The 26,157-nt window shown below is 29.8% G+C and overlaps 1 protein-coding gene across 1 annotated transcript in view; it reads left to right on the forward strand.

Moving 5' to 3' along the window:
• Positions 1–332: 332 nt before the first annotated feature.
• Positions 333–26,157, forward strand: part of LOC107440703 (lysosomal dipeptide transporter MFSD1) — a gene marked incomplete at its 5' end in the record, with an annotated part of 28,984 nt that continues 3,159 nt past the window's right edge. Inside the window, 7 exon segments of the mRNA XM_071182926.1 lie at positions 333–491; positions 3,020–3,135; positions 6,483–6,583; positions 12,392–12,500; positions 14,606–14,743; positions 17,499–17,638; positions 25,159–25,273. Of these exon segments, the coding sequence (XP_071039027.1) occupies positions 333–491; positions 3,020–3,135; positions 6,483–6,583; positions 12,392–12,500; positions 14,606–14,743; positions 17,499–17,638; positions 25,159–25,273 (878 nt within the window).

Raw genomic sequence — 26,157 nt, forward strand, 5'->3', positions numbered from 1 at the left:
TCCCTGAAATTTTTAACCAATATGAAATAACCTAAACATTCAGGGAATGATTACAGTTTTCTTGTGCATTAAATATGAGAAATCAAAAGCATGTGCTTTAGAGCATGTGAAGTACACTTTTGTTTTTGTTTTTAAAGTGGTGAATTTGCCAATTGATTAACAAATTTTTAAATGTCAGTTCTTATATTTAGATGGTGACATTAATTTTCCCTACATTGTGATGTTGTAAAAACAATTATTATTATTTTGTTGATTTTCTATTGTGTCCTTTCTTTACTACAGTGTTAATTTTTGCGTTTGGAAATAATTACTTAATAAATATGTATTTTCAGTTGTGCAAAATAGGGTCACTACATTCTGGTTTACGGGTAAAGAGTTGGCCCTTGCCTTTGGTTGTACGCTCACATTTTCTAGGCTTGGCAGTGTTCTCAATTTCTTTTTCACTGGACATTTAAATGATGCAGTGGGAATAAAATACACATTATGGATTGGTGAGTACATTTACAGTTTTAGTGTCACATAGAAGTTTTTTTTTTATACACTTGAAGATCTGCAACTCTACAAACCACATAACTTTACCATCTCTAAAGCAAACCATAATCATACCTGCCGAGTCTCCTGTTTTTTAACAAAGACTCCTGTATTTTATGACTCTCTTCTGTCTACCCGTATATTCTCAAATTTCTCCTTGTTTGTTAAAGAAATTTTTTTTAAAAATTGGTGATTAAATGTCCACTGATGGCAAAAATACTTCTCTCATTCCTCAACAGATGGTGCGATTGCCAGTACTGTAGTATGTTGAGTGTTTACAATTTAAGTAATTATAAATACTGGTTTTAACATATCTTTAAATAAAGATTTATTACACATATTTTTTACTTCAGTCTATGTAAGTGCTTAGATCATTTCCAATTTTGACTTACATGATTATGCATGATGTATCAAAACTTAACTCGCCACCTAAAAATGTCTCTAGTAAAATCGCCATTATTTTATTTATCCTATTTTTGCAGGTATGCATTTTTATCACCTAATTTATTAACAAACATGATGTTTGAGGTGTATTTCCCAAACTGACAAATTTTCATTTTCTTCTTCAACATTAGCATCAAGAATTATATTTTTCCTCTCAAAACTATGAAACATTTCTCTGAAAATATTGGTAAATTTCTGAACGATAGAAGTTAGAATTTTTTAGTTTCAAAAATTATATAAATGGATATTCTTAACATTATACAAATTTTGTATATTTAGAATAATTTTGTATATTGTTTTGTAGCTTAAAAAATGTCGCTAGTAAAATCTCCGTCATTTATTTCTCCAATGTTGGCAGGTATGCATAATTGATACATTTTTTTAAAATTTAGTTATAATATGATTGATAATTTTTTTTCTTTTTGTAAATAATAAATATTCAGTGACGCAACAGCCCATTGAGGGCCAGGCCTAGTGTGCCCATCTCATACCTTGAGCTCTGGGGTGCAGGAGCAGATGTTCCGGTTGGATGGTCAGTCAAACACGGAATCCCCAGTGTTTAGTCCGCAAGCATGCTTGATACTCATTTTATCTACCCACTAAAGGGATGAAGTCTGAGTCAACCTTGTCCTACCCGAGAATCGAACCCAGGACCTGTGGCGCACCACTCAGTTATGGGTCCTCGTGATTAATAAATACTTAAGTGTATATTTTTGTGTTTTCAACTATTTGTAAATAAAAATTATTTTAAAGTATTAATATTGATTTGCTAGAATATTTATATTACCATGTTTAGTAGGTAAGTCTTGTGATTTGTAAAATCATCCTATATAACAAATCCTTTATAATGCAAAGCCTCAAGTTTCAAGGTTTGTGTTATCTACTACTGTAATATGAACTCAAATTTGTTAACCTATTTTTAAAAAAAATTTGATCAAGTTTATTAAACTGAATTTTGAACAGATCATTTAACAGACAACTTTATGTTTGTCTTTTTTTTTTAATTAATAATTACATTTAAAACTTATATGTTTCAAGGGTAGAAATAAAGAATATTTGGCCACTGGTCTGTTTACTTGTCTCTATTAATTAAAACTGAGCAATAACAGTTTTAAAAAGTAAATTTAAGATTTATATGTTTCCAGGGTAGAAATAAAGAAAATTTGGTCACTGGTCTGTTTACTTGTTTCATTTAATTAAAAATAAGTAATAAAAGTTTTTAGAAGTAAATTTAAATGAAAAATCACATCACACAAAATGTTTAATGTTTACCGTTATAATCTATATTAATAAAAAAACACAGCTAATGTTTAATATTGGTTGTTGACAATTATTTTATGCTGGTTCGCGTCAAATTTTAGTGGTTCTAGACCAGGGGTGGCGAACCTTTATACACCAACGTGCCATTTTTTCTAAAAAAAACTGTTTAATGATGTCATAGACGTGCCGTCAAGTAATTTTGACTTCGTGATTATTAGGATAATAATACTAAATACTATCAACCGAAAACTATTTACATTGAAGAAAAAAAATACATTTTCAATGTCTCAGTTATAGGCGTAATTCAACTTGAAGTAACATCAGTGTGACTTCTGTTGCTGCAGATTAGATGACAAATAACTTATGTTAGGTTGTAAGATGTTAGTTTCAGCAAGACTGTTAATTTTTTTTGCTAGTTACTTATTGTTAACTTGTTTTTTATGGTTAATTGTTTTTTAGCATTAATTGTTAATTTTTGTATTAATAGTTGTTTATTATTTTGTTTGTTTTTGTGATTTTTAATTTAATTGTTACATATGCTTCAAATTGTAATAACATTTGTGTAATAACAATTCATAGTGCAATAACAATAGTGATCGGTGGGGTGCCCAAAATATTATGTCATGTGCCATAAATGGCACGCGTGCCATTGGTTCGCCATCCCTGTTCTAGACCAACAGGTCATCATTGCTTTCAAACTATGTGTTTTGACTGGTTAATTGTTATTTTATGATAATTTTAAATTTATTCTTAGCTACGACTTAAACATGAATTATAATTTTAGGAGCGGGTCTCTGTGGACTTGGACTTGTAGCAGCGATTATTGTTGGAACATTAGATGTTAATGGTTTTAGAAGACTTGGGTTGATGGATACTATAAACACTGAATCAAAACAAGTGGTAAACTTTTTTTTTTACTTTAATCAAATTTCAGTGAAACCCTGCTAGTCTATATACCACATTAATTTGGAGCATAATAAAATTTATGATCAATAAGATATTGTTTAAGTTATTTAAATAGAGGCTGTTCAAATATTACCTATGTATGTTTTTTTTTTAAATTTTGGACACCTCTTGCCCTTTATCCCCAAAAATAAGCAAATCACAAAACTTGCTTACCTACGAAAGTGGCAATACCCCCTTTGTATTTTTCTATAACTTTGTAACAACTCAATTTTACAATTAAATTCAAATTAAATATCTAATGCAATTAACAAAATAATGTTTTCATTCATTTTATAAAATTTTGAATCGAATATTCTTAAGGAATCTTTTGTGATTTCTTCCTGCGCTCAAAACGCTTTAATTTTCTATACTCCAAATTTAACTTTGGTTAAGAAGTTTAGAAATAATATTTTTTATTCTTAACCCTAACTTAGAGTTTTCAACCCTGAAAATATCCTTGAATAAAGCTAGTCTCAAGGTGAAAATAATCTTAAATCTAGGTCATTTTGAGATTCGCAATGTCTTGTATGCTCAGCTTTGTCATGAAATTTTAATGGGCGTTGCAATTTGATCCTATTGCTAGTGTGACGTCATTAGGGTCCTAAGTGACAATACTTTTTTTAAAAAGCTTTAAAAAATAATTTTTAATCCTTTTTGGATGGAAGGTTTGAAACTGCAATATTTTTGCTTTAAAGGATTTTAGCACAAACATTTTCATGATAGGGTGACCTGGGGTAATTCCTGATCAAAAAATGCAAACATCTATTTTGTGAAAAAACTATTCAAGATAGAATTTTAATATTTACAGGAAATTTGAGGCTATATGGGATGAGTCCTATGCTACCTTCTTTTGTTTGAAAATCTAATTAGAATTTAAAAGATTTTAAATTTTTAGTAATCAGGAATTACCCCTTCTCTTGATCATTTCTGGGGTAATTACTGATCACCAGTTTTTATAGTAAATGGGCTGTTTAAAAATAATTATACTATGGTAATTTACAAATAAGACATTAAAATCAAACAAATAAACCAAAAAGATATTTTTAAGCAGCTATTAAAACGTTTTATTTAAAAGCCGGAATAAAGATTAACACTTCAGCTCTGGCAGCAGCTCTCACACTGAAGTTTTCATTTTCAATCATTAAGAGAAATTTGCCAGTTTTGCTTTCTAGAAGCTTAGTATCCTTTTTAGGCTTATAATCTTTCACCATATTTATATTAGGTTAATTTATCAACTTAAAAATTATTCTAACAATGTACACACATAAAAATAAGATAGAAGAAAGGTAAGACAAGCTAGAAATGGTGCATATCAGAACACATTTGTCTTGTATACAGTTAAAAACAAATTTTGTGATTATAGTTAAAATATATTTTATAGTTGTTCCACTTAATAAATATGAACTGTTATTTAAGAAAAGACAATTAACTATTTATTAGCTATTTTTTATACTATTTATAAGAAGAAATGACAATGATCAGGAATTACCCCAGTGATCAATAATTACCCCATCTGTAGGGGGCAACATTTGATATAGTTTCCTATAATCAATTATAATGTTTACAATAGATGTGAAACAATTAAACAAAAGCTTACACTATTTTTATATCAAAGAAAAAGAAAGTAACTCAAAATATTTATTATTAAGAGAAGGAGGGGGATCTTTGCAGAAATGTGCACAATTTGAAACCCATCTTTGAAATGGAAAATGCAGAAAGTATTTTAAAAGATACTTATTTCGTTAAATTAAACAAAGAACTGTTATTAAGTAAATGTAGTTATACTTTAGTAAAGTGTACAAGCTTTCTTGTCCATGTCTCAAATTTAAAAAATATTATTTTTAAAAAAATAAAACTTAGGTGATCATTATTTACCCCAGAAACAGTGTGATCGTGAATCACCCCGGATCACCCTAATGAAAAGAAAATTCCGACCCAAGGTTACATGCTTTCTGGGATGAACCTAGTTCGAAGTATTCAGTACAGGATTTGTGAAACTAATATTGATACAACGGACCGAGTTTCTCGTACCTAGATCTCTTAGATCAATCTTGGTATGTCTGATGCAGTAACAATATTACTAGCATTACTTAGTTGGGGTATTCCACTGACTCAAATATTTTGGTTGATTATACATTATTGTGCATAGCTTTTTTAAAAAGTTTTTAAAGGTGCATATTTTTGATTTTCATTTTTTAAAAGCCCGTAAAGGTGCTTTTTTATTGAGTGTTTTTAAAAAAAGTTTAATTTTCCCTTTTTGAAAATGAGATTTTTTCTCCGCCCTATCGATTTTCGTCACATATTATGTAAAAGCATGGTTTTCACATTCTTCTATTCAGCATTTTTAGAATTCATTCAAACGCAATACATTTCAGCTTACCATCAGTCCGTAACTTACATTTTACTTGTTTGATGAAATACTTGTGGGTCTGCATTTGCATCTACTAAGCTGGGTTTGGTAAGATTGTTGTACTCTCATGTGCAACTCTGCTGCATTTTGCAAGATATTCTCAATTCTCTCACGCACTGAAATCGAACCGAAAAATCTCTCCTTTTTTTTAAGTGTTTGAAAGTTCTTTTGCATTTTGTTAATGTATATCATCATTATCAATGGCGCGATAGCCCAGGATGAGACTTGGCCTTCTCAGAAAGTTTTTTCCAGGCTAACCTTTTTCCTGCTAGTGTTTTTTAGTTTTTAAGAGCAAAGGGTCTTTTTCTTGGCCATCTATCCATCTCAAATTCGGCCTGCCTCTTTTTTGTGTGCCTATTGGTCTGGCATTAAAAACTCTTTTTGTGGTACAGTCTTGAAAACTCTTTTTGTGGTTCATTCTGTTAATGTGATCTGCCCATTTTATTCTTTGTCATTTAATAAAGTTAATAATGTCAGGTTCATTATATGAGTGATAAAGCTCTAGATTTGATCTTCTAAGCTATGCACTATTTTTTTTTAAATTCCTCCAAAAATACTTAAGACCTTTCTTTCAAAGGTACCTAACATAGCCTCATCTGTAGATAGGGTCCAGGTTTCACAAGCATATGTTAAAATTGATTTTGAAAGAGATTTATGTAATAAAACTTTTGTTTTTCTATGAATTACATTAGATTTTATGTATTTTCGAATTACATTAAAATATTTATTGGCTATAATATATCTTCTTTGCATTGTTAATGTATATAGTGCTTAAAAATATTTTTGAGTGCTAAAAAAATATTTTTGAGTGCTTAAAAAATACTTTAAAGGTGCTTATTTTTTGACTACGCACTCTGTTATTGAACTGATGCACTGCTGTTTCTTTCTTCAGCACATATCTGATGTAAAATACTTCTCATTATCTTATTGGCTGCTGATACTCACTATAATGTTCTTCTATAATGGTGTATTTCCTTTTGTGGCAGATGCAAGGTAAGTTTTTAAGTCTTAGAAAATATTTTTTGTTTTTAATATCATAAATGCTCTATAAACATTTAAAAAAAATATTTATTTAAATATATCGATGTTATCTTTATATTCAGTTCATATTGTTTTAGTGTATATTTAAAACTTCAAAATTCATTCTCTCTCTCTTGTTCTGCAGTGGACTGATCGTAAAGACTCGGTTCCCAGTGGAACACGGAAGTCAAGCATTATTGGCTGCTTTCAGTAAGGGGGTGTGTGTGATTGTTAAGGTCTGCAGTGAACTGATGGTTATGACCCAAGTCAAAATTTTTGATAGTTTTCCATTGATGGAACAACATAATCTTGATTTTAACCATCAATAATACCATCATAAACCATTATATTTTTTTATAGTAACCAACATAAGTAACCATCATCACAATGTAGGATTTTGGACTGATTTATGATGGTCCAACATAACAATAGCAACTTGTTTTGATGGTTTGTTCATCTTGAAATATCGGAAATTTCCTTCATAGTTTCTTAGAAATCAAATTTTGAACCGATTATGAACCAACATTTCCCCAACGTAGGAATTCGAACTGATTTATGATAGGCCATCTTTAAAAAAAAAAATTTTTTTTGCCTGTGTGTTCTTGCTGAACCAACAAGAATTTCCATTAAATCATCATGGAAATGTATAGTTGGAACCATCATGGATTGCCGTGATTGTTGGTACAGGAGAATCAAACTTCTCTTGATGGTTAACCATCATTGTATTAAGATAGTATTTTCCATCATGGAATAATGGAAGTTTGTTAACATATCAAAAACCATGAACATGTAATGGAAAATGTTGGATGATGGTGACCATCAATTGATGTTGGACCATCCCTGAATCGTGCTGAAACCAACACAAACCAGCAAGAATTTTGACTTGGGTATTGTTACCCTCTTCATCAACCACTATCAGGGAATGAGATCTAAGTTGGGGTTACAAAGATTGTCTTTATCTGATGTTATTGAAGTCAAGCATCACTGGCAGCGGTCAGTAAGCATGTGGGGGACCACTTTGATCAGCCTGCATATGGCCAAGAGAGAGCAGTATCTGTCCTCGTTAAAACTCTTCTACCATAAACGGATGTTTCCCAAGGATGAGACCGTCGTAAATAGCCCATTGTGCAGCTCTAGTGTGACATAAAAAAAAGTTCCTACCTCTCTCTCTCTTTTGAGGAAATTATTGTTGTAACAGAATTAAGAAAATGTACAGTGATTTTTGTATCATATAGCTTAGATTATTTCTTTGTGATCCGCATTGAAATTTCATTTAGCCAAATTATATGTGTGTTTATTTACTTTTTTGTTTATTTATAATTTTTTATTTTGAAAACAATTACCAAACTCAATGATTTGAATGAGAATCTACTTTTTCGTCAATATTTTCTTTCTATCAAGTTTTATTACTTTACACGAAAGATCTTCTAGTTCTACTAATAAATAAATGTATTAATATTTTAAAATCAAGTTTTAAATCAATGATTTTACTTAACCTTTTATATTTAAAAAATATGTGACTAATAATTGTTATCCATTACAAATAAATGCTGTTTACAGCCACTATAAAAGTTAGCTTTACTGAAAACAATTGTGATAATTTCACTACCTAGATATTTTTTAATGTAAAATTCGAATTCATATTATATACATGCTTAATTTAATCTAAATTAGCAAATCATGTTCATCTGTATTTAAACAAGTGTATCGTAAGTTCTTTTTTGTTAGATCTACTTTTCAGTTACTCTGATTTCATATACTTTTGGGTTGTGGTATACCTTTTGTTGTGTCATCCTATTTTACTTCACTTTGCTGATTATTGTTCGTATTACAATAATAGTGTTGCAGTTAGCCTTCTATTTAACGAACTTCCTTTTGCGATTTTTTTTCTTCCAGGAACCAAGAACATTTTGGAAATTTCTTCGTAAAATAATTTCCGAATAGCGAATTGAATTTTATGTATAATGAACTATTCTTTGAGATCCACTTTCCCTATTTCCCAAAATATTTTAGAACATTTCTAACTTGTTGATGCAATTTATGGGAGAAATGACCTTGAATTGATTTTCAAAACCACTTAACTTTCAGAGAAAGCAGTAAAATCCCTCTCCCTCTTTGTCTCCCTCTTGCATGTCAAATGAAAGACTCACACAGAAATTTTATTAGCAGCAATTAAACTTAGGAATGCATGTGGTAATATACACTCTATAACAAAAAATTGACACACCAAGAAGGAGTTGTCCAATTGAAATGAAAATTGGTGGATAGGAAGACAATGTACAGAATGGTAAATGATTGAAATTTCAGAACAATTGAATAATTTATTGCAGAGTTACAGTAACAAGTTCAATAAGGTGTTGACCCGCCTCTAGCCTGGATACAAGCTGCCACACCGCTGAGCATAGGCCGATAAAGCTTCCGGGAGGTCTCTTGCGGTATTTCCTGCCAAATTCGATCCAATTGCTGAACGCGGTCATCAACATCGTTCCCAATCGCAATTGCCTTCCCATCATATCCCAGATATGCTCAATGGGAGAGAGATCTGGTGATCTGGCAGGCCAAGGAAGAGTTTGACAAGCTTGCAGACAGTTCTTAGCAACACGTGCTATATGTGGTCTGGCATTGTCCTGATGAAAAACTAGCCCAGGGTGCTGCAAAAAGAACGGTAGCAAAACAGGTCTTAGGATGTCGTCGACGTCCCGCTGTGCAGTAAGTGTACCTCGAATGACAACCAAAGGGGTCTGGCTGTCAAAGGACATGGCACCCCAGCCTAATCGAGCGTCGATTTTACGCGTCTTAGTGCGTTCTTGGTGCATCAATTTTTTTGTTATAGAGTGTATGTTTAAACTTACTTTTATAAAAAATGCAGCTATAATTTTATGCATAAATTTAGCTTTTTTTAGTTGAAAATGTATGAATGTAGCATGATAATGTAACACTGGATACTGTTTATCTCATTCTTGCTTTCCATGCAGATTTCTTTAAAGGTTAAGATTTGTAAAATAAATAGTAGATACTAGTTTACAAGATAAAGGGTTATTTAAGTATTCTTTTGTGTTATTTAAGTATTTCAAAGATGATTTTCTATTTGACGAATTTTTCATATAATGAACATATTGGGACGTAATGACTTCGTTAAATAGAGGTCTGACTGTATTTTTATACATTAAAAATTTACTACAAATGTGCGAACGTATTTATGAACAGGTGTAAAAAAAAATATAAGCATAGTACCCACAGAAGCATATGTATCAGAAAAAAACTCAACAGCCACTCCAAAGAAAGAATAGGGAAATACAGGGAATTTAAGTGTCACTTGAAGTAAAAGGAAAATGCAAAAAATTTTATTTTTTCTTTACAAACTGGGAAAATACAGGGAATTTTGTTTCTTATTTTCGTCTTTTAAAGAATGGTGACCACTCAAAGCGTAATCTAAAGGATATTTAAGGATGATATTTCAGCTATACTAAACTATTTCATTTACTATAGCATTTTTTAAGTATGTTCAGCTGTTCCTTTTTTCTCTAAATGTTTCCAGCAATTGTAACTAGTTAGCCCAATATAGCACACATAAGAGAACAGTGATTGTGTTTCTTCTTAATATATTGTGTATAATATGTACAGGGTTTTTTTTTCTACAGAAAAAGATCCAGAATTGAGTGGCAACCGTGACAAAATTGATAATTTCTTTCCAAAAAAAGCTACTATATTTCCTTTTTTTTGTTAAAAAGAAATATCTGTATAGCTAATATGAATTTTTTGGAGTGAATCAGAATCAAATAAAAAAGTTTTATAAATCTTTGCAAATTTAAATTATACATTGTTTAATTTTTTGTTTCAATAATAATAAAGTTATTTTTTCACGAAAAATAAGCAATAATCCAGCAACTAAGTAAGGAAAACAGTTAATTTTCATTACCAAACGGGAAAAAAAAGAGATGGATTTGCGATGAAAATATTTATTTGCTCATTCAATTAATCTTGTAAATTTTTATTTATTATGTCTATACAAAAACAATACAAACAAGCCTTTTAGAAATCCCTAATCCAGACTTCGCAAATATCTAGATTCTTATTCACGCGATTTTAATATCAATCATCTATTTTCGTATTTACTTGATTTAAAAGTTGCGCATTGTGATTCATATACGCTATTTAAATATCGTAAATTATGATTCTTATTTACGATATTTAAAAATCTAATATCGCATTTTGTATTTAAGCATTTTTAAAATCGCGATTTTGTTATCAAACATCTATTTTCGTATTTATCTGATTTAAAAGTTGAACGTTGCGATTCTTATTCAGGCGATTTAAATATCGTTCATCGCGATTCTTATTTACGAGATTTAAAAATCCAATATCGCGATTTGTATTTACGCGCTTTTAAAAGCTTATGTAGCGATTCGTATTTACGGGAGCTTAGAATCCAATGTCGTGATTCGTTTTTACGGTTGCAATATCAAACATCGATTTTCGTTTTGATACATGCTTTAAAAATTAGACATTGGGGTTCATGTTCGCGCAATTTAAAAATTATGCATCGTGATTCGTATTCACGTGATCTAAAAATTAACCCTCGGGATTTATAATCACATGATTTACAAGTTTTAAAATCACACTTTTTTGTCAAATTTTTAGATTTTGAATATATATATATTCTTGGATTTCCTCTTTTTCTCTTTTTGACTACTCTCATCCTTGATATTGGAAGTCGATAGAAAGTCAATTTTTTATTGTATAAACGTTAAGCAATGAGAAAAGATTATCGAAATATGTAATTAGCAATCATGACAAAATTTTAAAAAATACTCATTTGTGCTTTTTTTTTTCCTCTTAAAAGTAATGATGTGATTTTATGAGAAAAATTAGGAATTTGTTGTATTGAGTACTGTGTTTAGTTGCACAAGGTCTTAAAAAAGTTAAAATAATTAAGCAGCATCAGCTGTAATAGTAATTAAATACTTGTCAGTAATCTTTATATGCTGATGGGAAGGAGTGTCAGTTAACCAAAGTATATGATTGGGCATTGGATAATTGGAGTCCTACTACATATACATGTATGTAATCGAATTTAATTTGACTCTATTGAAAATATAATCCCCCCCCCTAAATGAATGTATGCATCTACACCTGACACTGATCTGCTTTTATAGGGTTGGGGTTTTGGACAAATTAAACTAGTTTTGGACTGTCTTAAACTGACTGGAACTGTCTGAAAGTGTCCGAAACCTTGAATATGGGTAAAAGGTAAAAATTCTATAAGTGTAACCATTGTACACATAATAACTACATGTATTCATAAATATTTGATACTGTTTATGCAATTTGCTTTAACTCTTTAAAGGAAAATAATATAATATATAGATTTATAACATTTGAAACTCCACAATACATTGAACAACAAAAGTGAATACCTTAAAACATGAATACATATACTCTATACATATGTTTTTAATACTGATAAGTTATGTTTTTGCATAAGTATAAATAATGCAAGATTAAAAATAATAATAAATTTTTTAATAAAACCAAAATTGTGTTTATTTTTTTTTCTTGTTCAAAAATTAACCTTTTTTCACAATATTTTTTTAAAAATTGTGATATAACTTTGAGTAAAGGGGTTTTGGACAGGGCGGTTTAAATCGTGGATTAATCCGTTCTGTCCCAAACCTTGCCAACTCTATTCATAAATTGTAACAAAATGGTTATTAATATGAAGCTTTTATTGTATACCTTGTTTATGACCCACATTTAATGTAGATTTGTTTTGTTCTGCAGCAAATTCATTGTAGACAAGTATCATTATGATGATAATGTGGCAGCATACATGGCTGGTGCTATCTATGATGTATCTTTAGTGATGTCTCCATTTTTAGGAGGACTTATTGTGAGTATCTCTTTTAATCTTTATATTTCAGTGATGAATCATTACTATAAATATGGGTCTACACCAGGGTTCACCATAGTGAGCCCATCCAAAAAAAATGTATCCAGATAGATCAATAGTTGTTGATATAATTTTATTTTATAACCGTTTGTTTAGTTTTATAAATTTTTCATTTATTAATATTTAATTTTCAATTTAAATTTAGTGTTTTAAAACTTAATTGTAACTTTTAAAAGATAGCAATATTAATTCATTAAATATCATTTATTTTGTTTTAATTCAGAGATGTCAGCACAATTTTTTGTAGGAGTCTGTGCAGTAGTAAGTTTCTTTTCGAACCTTTACTTTGTTTTTCGCCACGCCCCGAATTTATGTATGAATTCGATGCATTGTAGATGTTTATAATATTTTCCTTTTCGGGACCAGCTCCCAAAGGATATTACGTTCAAGATTAATTGTTATTTTTTCGATAACTGTTATGGTTAGCTATTAATTTCGAGGTGAGTCATTTTTTTATGTTTTGTTGTCAATCGTTGTGCTGAACTGACTGAAATCGTTTTCATGTTCAATTAACTAAATAATTATTGCTGCTATCTTATTAACAACTTGATTACTGTTACAAATTTAATTTCAGTTTATTTTTTGTGAAATAAATTATTATCCAGTATATGTTTATTGTTCGATATATTATTAAGCAGAATAAAATGTTCTTAAGATACTTACTTTGTCAGGGTTTAAATTTTACAATATTAATATTTTTTTCTTTCTCATTTCTATTTTGGTCATTAATTTTACCTGGTCCGTCATTTTACTATCACACATATACCGTTATTGAACAGTCGACCCATTTTTTTGGGCTTACGGCTACTAATGTTTTACTCCGTAGCCTTGTAAATTTGAACACAATCCACGAGACAAGGAACTCCTGGATCAACCATTGGCTTTCGTGGAGGACTTTTTGATGGAACTAACCTGCATTTGCTTTACATGAAGAGGAAAACCATGAAAGCCTTGCACGGTTAGCCTGATGGCAAGGGGACTCTAACCCATGATCCGTTTACCACTGAGGATATTTTACAATAGCGCTGTGGTCAGTGCGAGCTGGGTGTAGAATTCGTATCAAAAAGCCATCCCTGAGATTTGAACACGATTCACCTCATTGGAAGGCAAACACTGTATCACCTGAACTACCACGGCTCAGATCGATGAGTTGTACTACAAACTCAAAATAATTGTAAACTATTGTCATTCACAAGGGCGGGCAATCACACGGAGTGCCAAGTAAGGAGGGTGCAAAACAAGACCCAGAAGTAATGCTCTGTAAACTACTTGTTTCCCTCTTTTTTAAAATGTTGTTTGCTTTAAAACTAAATTAATAGGCTGTTTTTTATTAATTATATATTCTTAGTTATCTTATTATAATTATCTTATTATAAGATAATTATCTATTAATTAATTACCTCTTAATTATCTATTCTCATCTTTTTGAGCTAACTAATTTTTATGATATAAAATTAAATGCAGATTTGAACGAAGAACATAACTGCCGATTTATTTAAAATAGCTTAATCATTCATAATTGGTAAATTTATTTCACGCAAAACTATATCAGTTGGGATCATTTTTGTAGACGCTAAATTTTATTCATCGATCCGTCTTTTCATGGTGCAAGCAGAAGTTGCATTTCTGCGCCCAGAAAATAGCACAAACTAAAATTAAAATCGTTTGCAAAAAATCATGTACCTTTGATAACAATTTTGAAGTCAATGGAGGTATCCTCTAAGAATGATAACTTTACTGTGAAACGGGGTGTGGTCGCTCCTGAGAGGTTTCACTGTATAAACATAATTACGGAATTAAAACTCCCGAGAACTTTTTTTTTGTTCAATCTTACCAAAACTTCCGAGAATTTACGCCTGAAAGGTTTCACTGGGCAAACATAATTACGGAATTAAAAAATTGCTGGTAAATAAAAATTCTATTCTGTATGTATTTATCAGTTTCTTAAGGAAGCTTGTATACAATAATGTAGTTATTGCAGTTGTTTTTTATATATTAATGGGATTATTAATTATAGGATGTATATTATTTATTTATTTTTATAGGATGTTTTTGGAAAAAGAGGTGTTCTGTGTGTGGTCTGTGCAACTTTGACGATTCCTGTATTTGGTTTGTTGGCATTCTCTCAAGCTCATCCTTTAATCGCAACCATATGGTTTGGTGTCACTTACTCTGTTGCAGCAGTAAGTTAATGAGTACCCTCTTAAAATAATGCTGTGTGCAGCACCAAATTTTTGAGTTAAATTCATTCCTAGTTGCGTTGACATTTTTGCAAAATAAAAAAGAATGCAGTACCAGTTATCCATGCTTTTTTGGTGAATAACCAGTATTTCTTTCTAACTAATTCTCCCACATTTATTGCTGTAAAGATTTCCTTTTTGATGAGGTAATCATTCAATTTTAAGAACATGCAAATAAGACATTTGATGATACTATACAATGTCTTTAATGATTGTGACTCAAAATTAATAGACACTCAGGTATTTAATGACATTTAATTTTATCCATAAATTACATTTTAATTATTTCTTCATCTTTAATTAATTTTATAAATTCAAATTACAATTTCTAATTTATTTTTTTTTAAAGTTCATGTAATACATGTTTGTTTTTTTATAATATTTTTTGTATAAAGGTCATGAATTTTAGAAGCTTTATTGTTTTTTTAGAAAATTATAGGTAATCTACAAGATGCACCTTTAATAGATATTTTGTTATTTTTAGACAAGTATTTTGTGGAAAATTCTATTTTTCAAGTGGTTTTAAAATATTAATGTATTTAAATATTTTTTAAACCTTATTCATATTTGAATTTTTTGATAATAAACCATTGTTGTAAGTTAATAGATTGTTGCTTATTTTTAATAATGCAAACTAAAAATCAGCTTTCGGTTTACATTGTAAACTTAAGTACAAAATAAAACATTTTTTCAGCAATAGAGATTCAATTAATAAAAATATATTACAGCATACCTGCCAACTCTACTGGATTTTCCAGTAGACTTCTGGATTTTGCCAGTTTCTCCTGCTTTACTGGTTTAATTTAAACTCTCCTGGTGTTTTACATTTTAGAAAATTTCCTGAAATTGAGTAGGTTTCCTAAAAATAATCCCTATTGAAATAGGATTTTCGTACAGATTATTGTTTGCTTCCTTGCTTGAATATTTAAATAAATATTACATAATGAAGTGGACTTTATTGTGTAAAAATCAGTTCAAAACTTTTTTTTGTTCTGAAATTTTCAGTTTATTTTTATTCAGAACACTTTTTTAATTAATTAAAAGAATCGTTTTTACTATTTTTGATGAACTAAATGTCTATTAATATTCGAAATTATAAATAAAGATGATACATAAGATTTAAAATATGTTTAATGTCAATCATAACTGGAAAATACTGCAGTTTTTCTATTTCGATGACTATAAAAATCCTTAAACTTCCCTATCATAAAATATTTAGTACATTATGCAACAATTATCATAAAATTTATATTATTTCATAAAATCTACTGGATTTTTTCCTGTCCATGTTGATTCTGTCCATTGTCTATGATTGCAGTCAAACCCCAATTTCACGAACTTCTATTTATTTAATTTCGGGTTGAGAGTTAGCGGATCTTTCTTAACCTCTATTGAAATGAAGACAGAACCCCTGAACAGTAAACTCCATATTAATGAATCATTTCAAGATTTAAAAATAATACAAGATATGTGTTAATAGAAACTACTGGATTTTTTAGAACTATTATTGTTTCATATATAAATAATTTATTTTATTGAAAAAATACAATAGGTATTGTTTTATATTTGATATTATTATGTTTCAATATTTATTATTATGTTTCAATATTTATTAATATGTTTCAATACTTCAAACATGAAATAATAATTTAAAGTTGTAAATAAAAATGAATATACAATGAGGACCCGATCTGAGAATTTCATGAGAACCGAAAATTTTTATTTGTTTAATCATTATTTCGTTTAATCAGGGTTAATTGTTATGTCGAAGTTTTTTTAAAAAATGCACTTGTCTTATGAATTAGTCCTAATATGCAACTATACAAGCATTCATAAGTTTTTAGCTTTAAATTTTAAGTTGTTTTTCGTCTATGGAACCTAAAATGATCGACCCTATTTCGGTAGAGCCGCCAAATATTATTTTTAGAAGAGGATAAGTAACCTTTGTATGCTCCATATTTTGTAAGGTAGAACCAAGTTTCTGAAAATACATTTTGAAAAATATGTGATATCAAGACACAAAAACTTAAGGCACTGATCAACTCACTAGTGCATTCAAAATTCACTGTATTTTTGGCTGCTGAATTAAAAGTGTATAATTTCAAGTTATAGATATTTTTGTGTAGTTGTATATTAGGATTTTGCTGAGTATACTTGGTGGTGTAAATGAAAACAATAACTGAAGAAGTGCACGATTTATGAACAACCCGATATTATTAAGTACATAAAAATAAATGAATTGAATGGCCCGTGTGATTCGAATGAGTGATAACGATACAATAAAAAAGACGCTGCTTTTTGAACCCAGGGTAACAAAAGAGCGGGGAAGGGCGTAGTTGAGATGTGCTGACTTAGTGGAGTCTGATTTTCTTGCAATTAATGAAAAGAATCAGAGATCAACCATGATTTGAGTCGTTAGAGAGATTTGAAGTCGTTATGGAGAAATCTTCAGAGGAAGGCATTGACCGACATTGGGCTGTCTGGCCAACTATGATGATGTGTATTAGGATTGTTTCATAAGTTAAGTTCGTGTTTTTATTTTTGAACCTGAATATAACGAGTAAAATATTCGATGCAAATAAATTTATGAAATTGGGACTTAGCTATATTCATTATATTTTTCCATACTTGTTAATCATTTTACTGTGATTCATTAAATTTAGCCTATAAAATTTTTTACCTTTTTTTTATCTTGTAGGCTTGTATGTGGCCATCTATTCCTCTGGTAGTTTCTCGTGCCACAATTGGCACGGCCATGGGGTTGGCTACTTCAGTTCAGATGATTGGTGTGGGATGCTCAAACCTAATCGTTGGAGAGATTCAAGGAAAAAGTCGCGAGTAAGTTTTTTTTTCCTTTATTTTTTTCTCTGTATATTTTCTATGCTGAAAAATATAATTTATGTAACCATATAATTTTTTTTTTGAAGTAAATAACTGCTTCCCTTACCAATTTTTTTGAACAAAAAATGCAAAAAAAAATCAACATATTCTTTTATTTCATTAATAAATGCAAGGAACTAAAACAAAGCGTAATACACAAGTTCTAAGTGAAAAATTTAAATTTTTTTATGAGCAAAAAGTATTTAATTTACCATCAGTTTGCGATCCCAAATTATCACAGGCAAAAAAAAATGTTAAATATTAGTCATGTTTACATCTTCATAATTTGAAAAATCATCTGCATTACTTTCACTCGTGAACACCATTTGTTTTACTCTTTTTTCTGTGTAAATTCATCAACTATCGTATATACAATTGTACAAAGTATGTCTGCAGTCCCACAAATAGCAAAACTCCCAAACAAAAATTGGCAAAGTTCCAATCACAGCAAATTATTATTATTTTTTGTTTTGTTGTCAGTCGAATAAAAACGTGATAAAACAAAACGCACTGACAAATTCTGCTTTGCTCGAGTTAACTCGGGATAATAAATATTTACATTATGTACATACCCGAGTTAACTCGGGATAATGAGGGAAGCGGTTAAGTATTCACAGAGTTGCCACTTCACGGGGAAAACCTGGAAAATACAGGGAATTTAAAAAATCACCTAAAATAAGTGGGAAAATGCAGGAAATTTTGTTTCCTATTTTCTTTTTTTCAAAAAATTTTATTTACTCAAAGTGCAATCTAAGAAATATTTAAGGATAATATTTCAGCTATATTAAACTGGTTTATCTACAAGGTCCGGCTATTAATTTCCAGGATTGAGGTAACTGTTGGAGAAAGAAAAGCCGGAATATGGCGCTAAGGATTGCATATTGAAGATTGTTTTCTTGCGCATGTGCAGTGCAATCGGCGCCATTCTGAACTGAGTGGTTCTCGTGGAAAGGCGCATTAAAACGGAGCTCTTAAATTCCTGTTGTCGAAGTGAAATGGAGCAAAGAATTAACATTAAATTTTGCTTCAAATTGGGCAAGACAGCTGCAGAAACCTACAAATTGTTAAAACAAGTTTATGGCAAGGAAGCATTATCTCGCTCAAGAACTTTTGAATGGTTTAAACGCTTTTGAATGCGAATGCGTAGAAGATGATCCGCACACAGTTCGGCCGCAGTTCGCACGCAAGCCAGAAGCAATTGAAAAAGTTTGCGTCCACATATTGCGTTTGCCTGTGAGGCGGTTCTTAGCTCAGCATGGTGTCGTTGAGTCGCAGCATCCACCATACTCGCCAGACCTAGCACACACTTTTTCCTGTTTCTTAAGCAGAAAAATTCACTGAAGGAAACAAGATTTCAGGATGTTGAAGCCTTCACGAAAACTGTAACGTCACTAATAAAGAGCATTCCAAAAGTGGACTTTAAAACTTCTTTCCGAAATTTGTACAGCCGAGCACAGACGTGTATTACGGCTGATGGGGATTACTTCGAATAATATTAAATGCCTATGTGTTTAACTTTTTTTTCTTCTGAGTTATTCCATGAGTCCTGGAAATTAATAGCCAGACCATGTATTATAGCATTATTAGTTTTAAGTATGTTCAGCCGTTCCTTAAGTTTTCGGCAATTATAACTAATAGCCCAATACTGCTCACACAATGACTGTGTCTTTCCTATTAATATATTGTGCATAATATCAGGGGGCCAAGCGTTTTTAAAAAGGTGCTTATTTTCGACTTTTGTTTTTTAAAGGTGCTTTTTTAATTGGGTGTTTTTTAAAAATTGCTTAATTTTCCCTTTTCCAAAATGAGATTCTTTTCTTTACCATATCCATCACTGGCTGCGGTCAGTGTGCGGGTGGGTGACCCACTTGGATCAGTCTGCGTAGGGACCGAGGGTGTGCGGTATTGGTCCTCGTTAAACTGTGCTACCGTAAAGTGCTCGACTTCGCGCGCAGGTCGTTGGGCTACCGAAGCGGGGGTGCCATCCCCTCTGCAGAGGATCAAAATTGTGATGGCATGTCTTCGGATCATCCTCAGGGATGTTTCCCAGACCGTCGCCAATAGCCCATTGTGCAGCTCTAGTGCGACGTAAATCAACAACATCATCTTTACCATATCAATTTTTGCCTCGAATTACGCAAGAAGCTTGTTTTGCACATTGTTCTATTCAACGTTTTCATAATTCATTCAATCAACATCTATTTCGACATACCATCATTCTATAGCGTATGAAAGCGCCAATCATTTTATGAAATACTTGCAGGTTTGAATACTGAGTTGGATTCGGTGGGAAGGATTCATGCATTCTCATGAGCAACTCTGCAGCATTTTGCAAGAGAGAAAATCTTTTTAAATAATAGTTATAATTAATTATTTATAATTTTGAATACATTTTTTTGCATGATTGTGTAAAGTAATTAAAAAATTTAATGATTCACTTAATATTGAATGTATATTGAATGTAATATTGAATTGTGAAAAAATTTTTATTTTGGCTAATATAATCACGAAAAGAATTCTTTATCAGAAACTAGTTATTTTATCATGAACAAGTAACTTAAAAAACTATTTTGCATTTTGTTAACGTATATGTATGAAAAACTTTCAACACTATGAAGGGGCGGGGAAATTATTAGTGTGCATATCCTAATTATAATATTTTTTAAATTGCTTAAATAGTACTTAAAATGTGCTTATTTTTTATTGAAAAATTTGGCTGTGTACCCTGAATATGTACAGGGAAAACACAAGGAACTTTTCTTCCAGGTTTAAGTGGCAATCCTGATTCATCACCTCTTTATTATACAGTGCAAAAAATACTTACATAAGAAGCAAATGTAAAATGCAAGAGGGGTTCGCTCTAAAAATGGACTATAGTCAAAAAATATAATTAAAAGATAGAATCTGCTGGCATGCATCTCCATCAAGAACCTGCTGGAGCAAAAAAACATTTTATGCACCACCTCCAGTGAGACTCTGGCAATTTTGCTACACATTTATGTCAACTTTCGAGTTTCATATTTTAATTTGAAGTTTTTACTATGCAGAAGAATAGTAATTATTATTAATAGAAACATAGTATTTTAATTAAAAAAATAAATTTTAAATAATAGTTCGATCAGTAAGTCATAATTTGTAGATATTAAAACAAAATTAAATAAAACATATCTGCCTGGCACAAATTTTTTTTTTCATCTAGAAATTAAAAGCACATAAATCTTTCTTTTTTTTTTAAGCCTACAAAATTTAAAAGATTATTTTAAAAAAAACTTAAACAGCCCTAATCTATAGGAATTTGTGAGCACCAAAGTAAACACAGCTGCAGAGTCACTAGTCGGGGAGACTTTGCAATGCAGATAGTGCAGGAGCAGTTTCTGCAGGCCGTAGGCAAACTACTAAAAACAATTTCTAAGCCAAAAGCTTTATTTGTGTGTATACCTAATGTTGTGCACATATGTTTGTAATTAGTAAAACATGTACTTTAAGAAAAACTAAAAAATATTTTTTATACCCTGGTATATAAATAAAGTGTTCCCCATATGAACTATAATTAGTTAAAAGTATATTTCAGTTGAAATGTATTGAAAAATTATGAAGAAGAACAAACGTTTACAGAATTTGGAGGGGAAAAAATGAGTAATGATCTGATGAAGATGTGCCAAAAAGTGATTTAATTACAGATTCTGCTGCACTGAGTAGTAAATAACATATATCTGACCAATTATTAATCATTTGGTGTTTGGCTGATTATTCGTCTACCAAACAGTTCATGTTTAATGTTAAGATTTTTATGTGGAAAAAAAAATCCTTTTATATATTATAAACAGTGATAAGTTCTGTGACGAAATAATGCAATTTATTGATATGTATTGCATGGGTACCCCTCTTCAGTCCTGAGGACTGAAAACAGTTTTAAGAAAAGTGCAGGAGAATGATTTTCCATCCTCCATTAAATATGTTTTCAATTTGTTTTTGAAACCATGCCTGCCAAGTCTCCTGTTTTTTAATGAAGACTCCTGGATTTTACGACTATCTCCTGTTTACCTGTATATTCTCAAATTTCTTTGTATTTGTTGAAGAAATTTTTGAGCAAAAAAAATTTTTTGCAGCAGATGGTGCTATTGCCAGTACTGCAGTATGTTGAGTGTTAGTAGTTTAAGTAATTATAAATAATGGTTTAAAAAAATCTTCTTTAGATTAATGTAAGTTCTTATATTATTTCCAATTTTAAATTTCTCTTTTTGACTTACATGATTATGCATGATGTATCAAAACTTTACTCGTAGCCTAAAAAGTTTTGCTAGTAAAATCTAAAAAGATTTGCTTATTTTATTTCTTCAATGTTGGCAGGTATGTCAAATTAAGTTTTCATTTACAAATTTAACTTTTTCTTTAAAAATGTAATAATTATTTTATGTTAAAATAAATAAATAAATTATTACTATTCATGAAAACATTGTTTTTCATAATTATTGCAAAATAACTAAGTAATGATGTTGCACCACAATAAAGGAATTATCTGCTTGTCTAAAAGAAATATTTTTGAATCTAAATCTGCTTTAGTTCGTATTTTTTTTAACTGTTGGGAAACAGTTTGAGATTGTGGACAAAGTTAAATTAAGATTATTTTTTAAAATATTAAATTTATATTTCTATAACGAAGCATTAATGATGATGAAATGTAAAATAAGTTGAAATATGCATGACTCTTAGAAAAAAATTCATAGTTTATTTTGGCCGATTGGTATAAAAAAATAAACAATGTATTTTTTAGCTGTAAAAAATAATAAAAAGAAGAAAAATGTGTTTGTGATGCCACAATAGGCATTACATATTTCCTAAACTTTAAAATTAATTAATATCTTAAAATTATTTTTTTAAATTATTCTTAAACAAATTTTAATTATATTAAATCAATTATTTAATTTTTATGAAATTTTAAGAAAAGTGAACATAAAATATTTTATTCTTTTCTTATCAATCAATGTAACGGCTAACTTTTTATTTGAACTCATTAATTCGCTGTCATGACTAATGGAAAATAAAAATCTATTTATAACTCTTTATTTCTTATCATAAAAATGTTTCAGTTACATGGTTATACTAATCCTAATAGTCTTTTTGGCAATTCGTTTTTGCTAAATTATTTTTTAATATTGATTGTGGGGGTTGGTTTTGTTTTTGGCTATGTTATCTTTCAGTAAATTGCCAATCTCTTCCTATGATCCTAACTGTCCAGAAACAATTCATTCACTTTTTAATTTTGCTTTCAATTGGGCTGGTCATGGGGGATTTATTTCCCATGGCCTGTCCTCATTGATAGTATTATGCAAAATTTAATATTTAACTTAGAAAGTCTTAATAAAATATAATTTGTATCTCGAGCTCTACAAATATTTAATAAAAGTTTTATTATAGTTATATTTCAGTTTTCATATTCAACTGTCATTTTCATTCTCCTGTTTTCATCACAATTTCAATTAGTCAATTATACCGTACAACTTTCAACCACACTTAATTTCCGTCATTATAGTGTTGTTTTTTTAGAAAAAAAATCTATCTTTGCTATTCTCATGGAAAGTGAGCTACAAATTTCTAAAACATTCTTCAAAATGGTGCTACATCGTGTTAATTGGGCAAAAAACAAGTTTAGTCTTGAAATGTTTCTAGAGTGTCACTCATGTGTATTGCTATAGCACTTTCTATCACTATTTTAACTTACTATAAGCACTTTCTATTAACATTAAATAAGTGTATTTGCTAATGACAACAATTGTTCTGCTATTGTGAATTGTCGGCATAACCTACTTTTACGATGCTGTAAAGTTGGCAGCTTTTAAAAACCTGCTATTGGAAAAAATTATCACATATTTCGACACTTTGTTAAAAGTGTTTACAGATTTTTGTTTATTAATACAGTATAAACTCTTTAGTATGACCAACATTAAGGCGATCCTACCATTCTAATGAAGGATGCATTTAGTCCCATTTGTTATTGCAATCGTAATGTTAATGCAGAATTACGAATGTCAATTAGAAAGTCAGCTCTGAATTATTCATTCTATTATAGTAATCTAGAAACAAAATTTTCAAACAAATTATTTTACTCATTATTCCCTTAGATATTATCTCATGATGAATATAAAATTCCTTGAATACCCATTGAAGGAAGGATGAATGAAATTCTCATCCTAACCACTGTAACAATGGTGGTCATTCATAATCTTTATACAATAGATTATAAATATTGTATTCACAGTTTTTAAATGTCTTTATAAAAATGGCAGCTTCAAAGCAGTATAAAATTTTTAATACACTTCTTAAGTACTAAGTTATTTTCATAGTATATTTCCTAAAGAGTTCTTTTGTGTATATAATGTACAGAAAAATTTTGCTGATACCACTGTTTTGGTAAGTTACTAAATTCTTATTAACGTAGAGCATTGCTTTGTTAAAATGATAATTTTTTTTTGTATGTTACTAAATTCTTATTAAAATAGAGCTTTGCTTTGTTGAAATTAGTCATGTACATAGCTGCCAACTCTACTGGATTTTCCAGTAGACTACTGGATTTTGCCAGTTTCTCCTGGTTTACTGGNTAAAAAAATCATTTGATTTAAATCAAGCTGATTTAAATCAACAAACCCTGCTTAAGTACTAAGTTATTTTCATAGTATATTTCCTAAAGAGTTCTTTTGTGTATATAATGTAGAGAAAAATTTTGTTGATTCCACTGTTTTGGTAAGTTACTAAATTCTTTTTAACATAGAGCATTGCTTTGTTAAAATGATAAAAAAAAAAATTTGTATGTTACTAAATTCTTATTAAAATAGAGCTTTGCTTTGTTCTAATTAGTCATGTATTTATTTATTTTGCTTATGAGTTTATATTTATTGTATTTTTGTTCACTGATGATAAAATGACTTCTCATCATTTTTTTTAATATAATATAGAGAAAAAATTTTGTTGATACCAATTTTTTTATAAGCTAATGAATTCTTATTAAAGTGGAACTTCGCTTTGTTAGAATTGGTCGTTTTTTATTTATTTATTTATTTTTGCTTATGAGTTTATAGTTATGATATTTTTATTCACCGATGATAAAATGACCTCTCGTTATAACATCCGTTTTCACATGGACTTTGAGGATCGTTATATCGAGCATCGACTTTTGTACTTAATATGTGTAAAAATATTTATGAGCTTGTATAAAAAAAGTTTAATTTATTTTATTAAGGTCATAGTATTTTTTTTCACAACTTAAAAAATTTTCTTGATCACTGCTTTTTTTTTTGATGAGTTAAATCAATGATTTTTTTAATGTTATATTACTCGAAATCTCTTGGGAAAAAAACTAATTTTCTCTAGTTTTTTTTTATATTAATGATGATGAATTTTTGATTTTAAACTTTTTTCTTTAATTTCTGTATTAAATTTATTTAATTATATTCTGATGGGATTTAAATCATTATTTATAGTTTACCCTCCGAGGAAGTTCTTAAACGTTGGAAATATGTTATGATTTATCTACTGGGAAACATCCTGGCCTGTGTTGCAACTGCAGTCATACTTAATGTAGAAGATTCTAGAAAAGTATGTTACTATTATATTTGTTATTAATTATTCGTTTGAATGACCAGATTTTTGAATGTTAATATTTATGGAACTATATCACATATAAGTTTTCTACTAAATTAAATAAAGATTTAAGAAGCATAATTTATGTCTTTAATCTTGTTACACAAAATTAAGGAAATATAATTTTAGATTTTTTTTAATTTAGGGATGTGATTCTTCCGCGGATGCGCGGATTTCCGCTTTCTTTCAGATTTTTCCATTTTTTCTGCTAATTTCCGCTGAAATTTTTTTTTGCACAAGTTAAAATATTTTATGAGGAATTAAATTTTCCATGAAACGAAAGTATTGAAGTCCTCATTCCTCCCTCAAACATTGATTTTCGTATTTAACTGATTTAAAAGTTGAACGTTGCAATTCTTAATCAGGCGATTTAAATGTCGTACATTGCGATTCTTATTTACGAGATTTAAAAATCCAATATCGCGATTTGTAATTACGCGCTTTTAAAAACAAATCCTATGTAGCGATTCGTATTCATGCGAGCTTAAAATCCAATGTCGTGATTCATTTTTGCGGTTGTAATATCAAACATCGATTTTCCTATTTATGCGTGCTTTAAAAATTAGACAGTGGGATTCGTATTCGCGCTATTTAAAAATTACGCATCGTGATTCGTATTTACGTGATCTGAAAATTACGCATCATGATTTGTATTTTCGCATTTTTTAAATTCGATATAGAGTTTCATATTCACGTGATTTAAAAGCCTCATTTCGGGATTCATATTCTCTTAATTTAAAATCATGCATGTGATTCATATTTATATATTCATGCAATTTTAAAATTAATCATCGGGATTTATAATCACATGGTTTACAAGTTTAAAAATTGCACTTTTT

This window comes from Parasteatoda tepidariorum, chromosome 7, assembly GCF_043381705.1.
Source record: "Parasteatoda tepidariorum isolate YZ-2023 chromosome 7, CAS_Ptep_4.0, whole genome shotgun sequence".
Taxonomy (NCBI): Eukaryota; Metazoa; Arthropoda; class Arachnida; order Araneae; family Theridiidae; genus Parasteatoda; species Parasteatoda tepidariorum.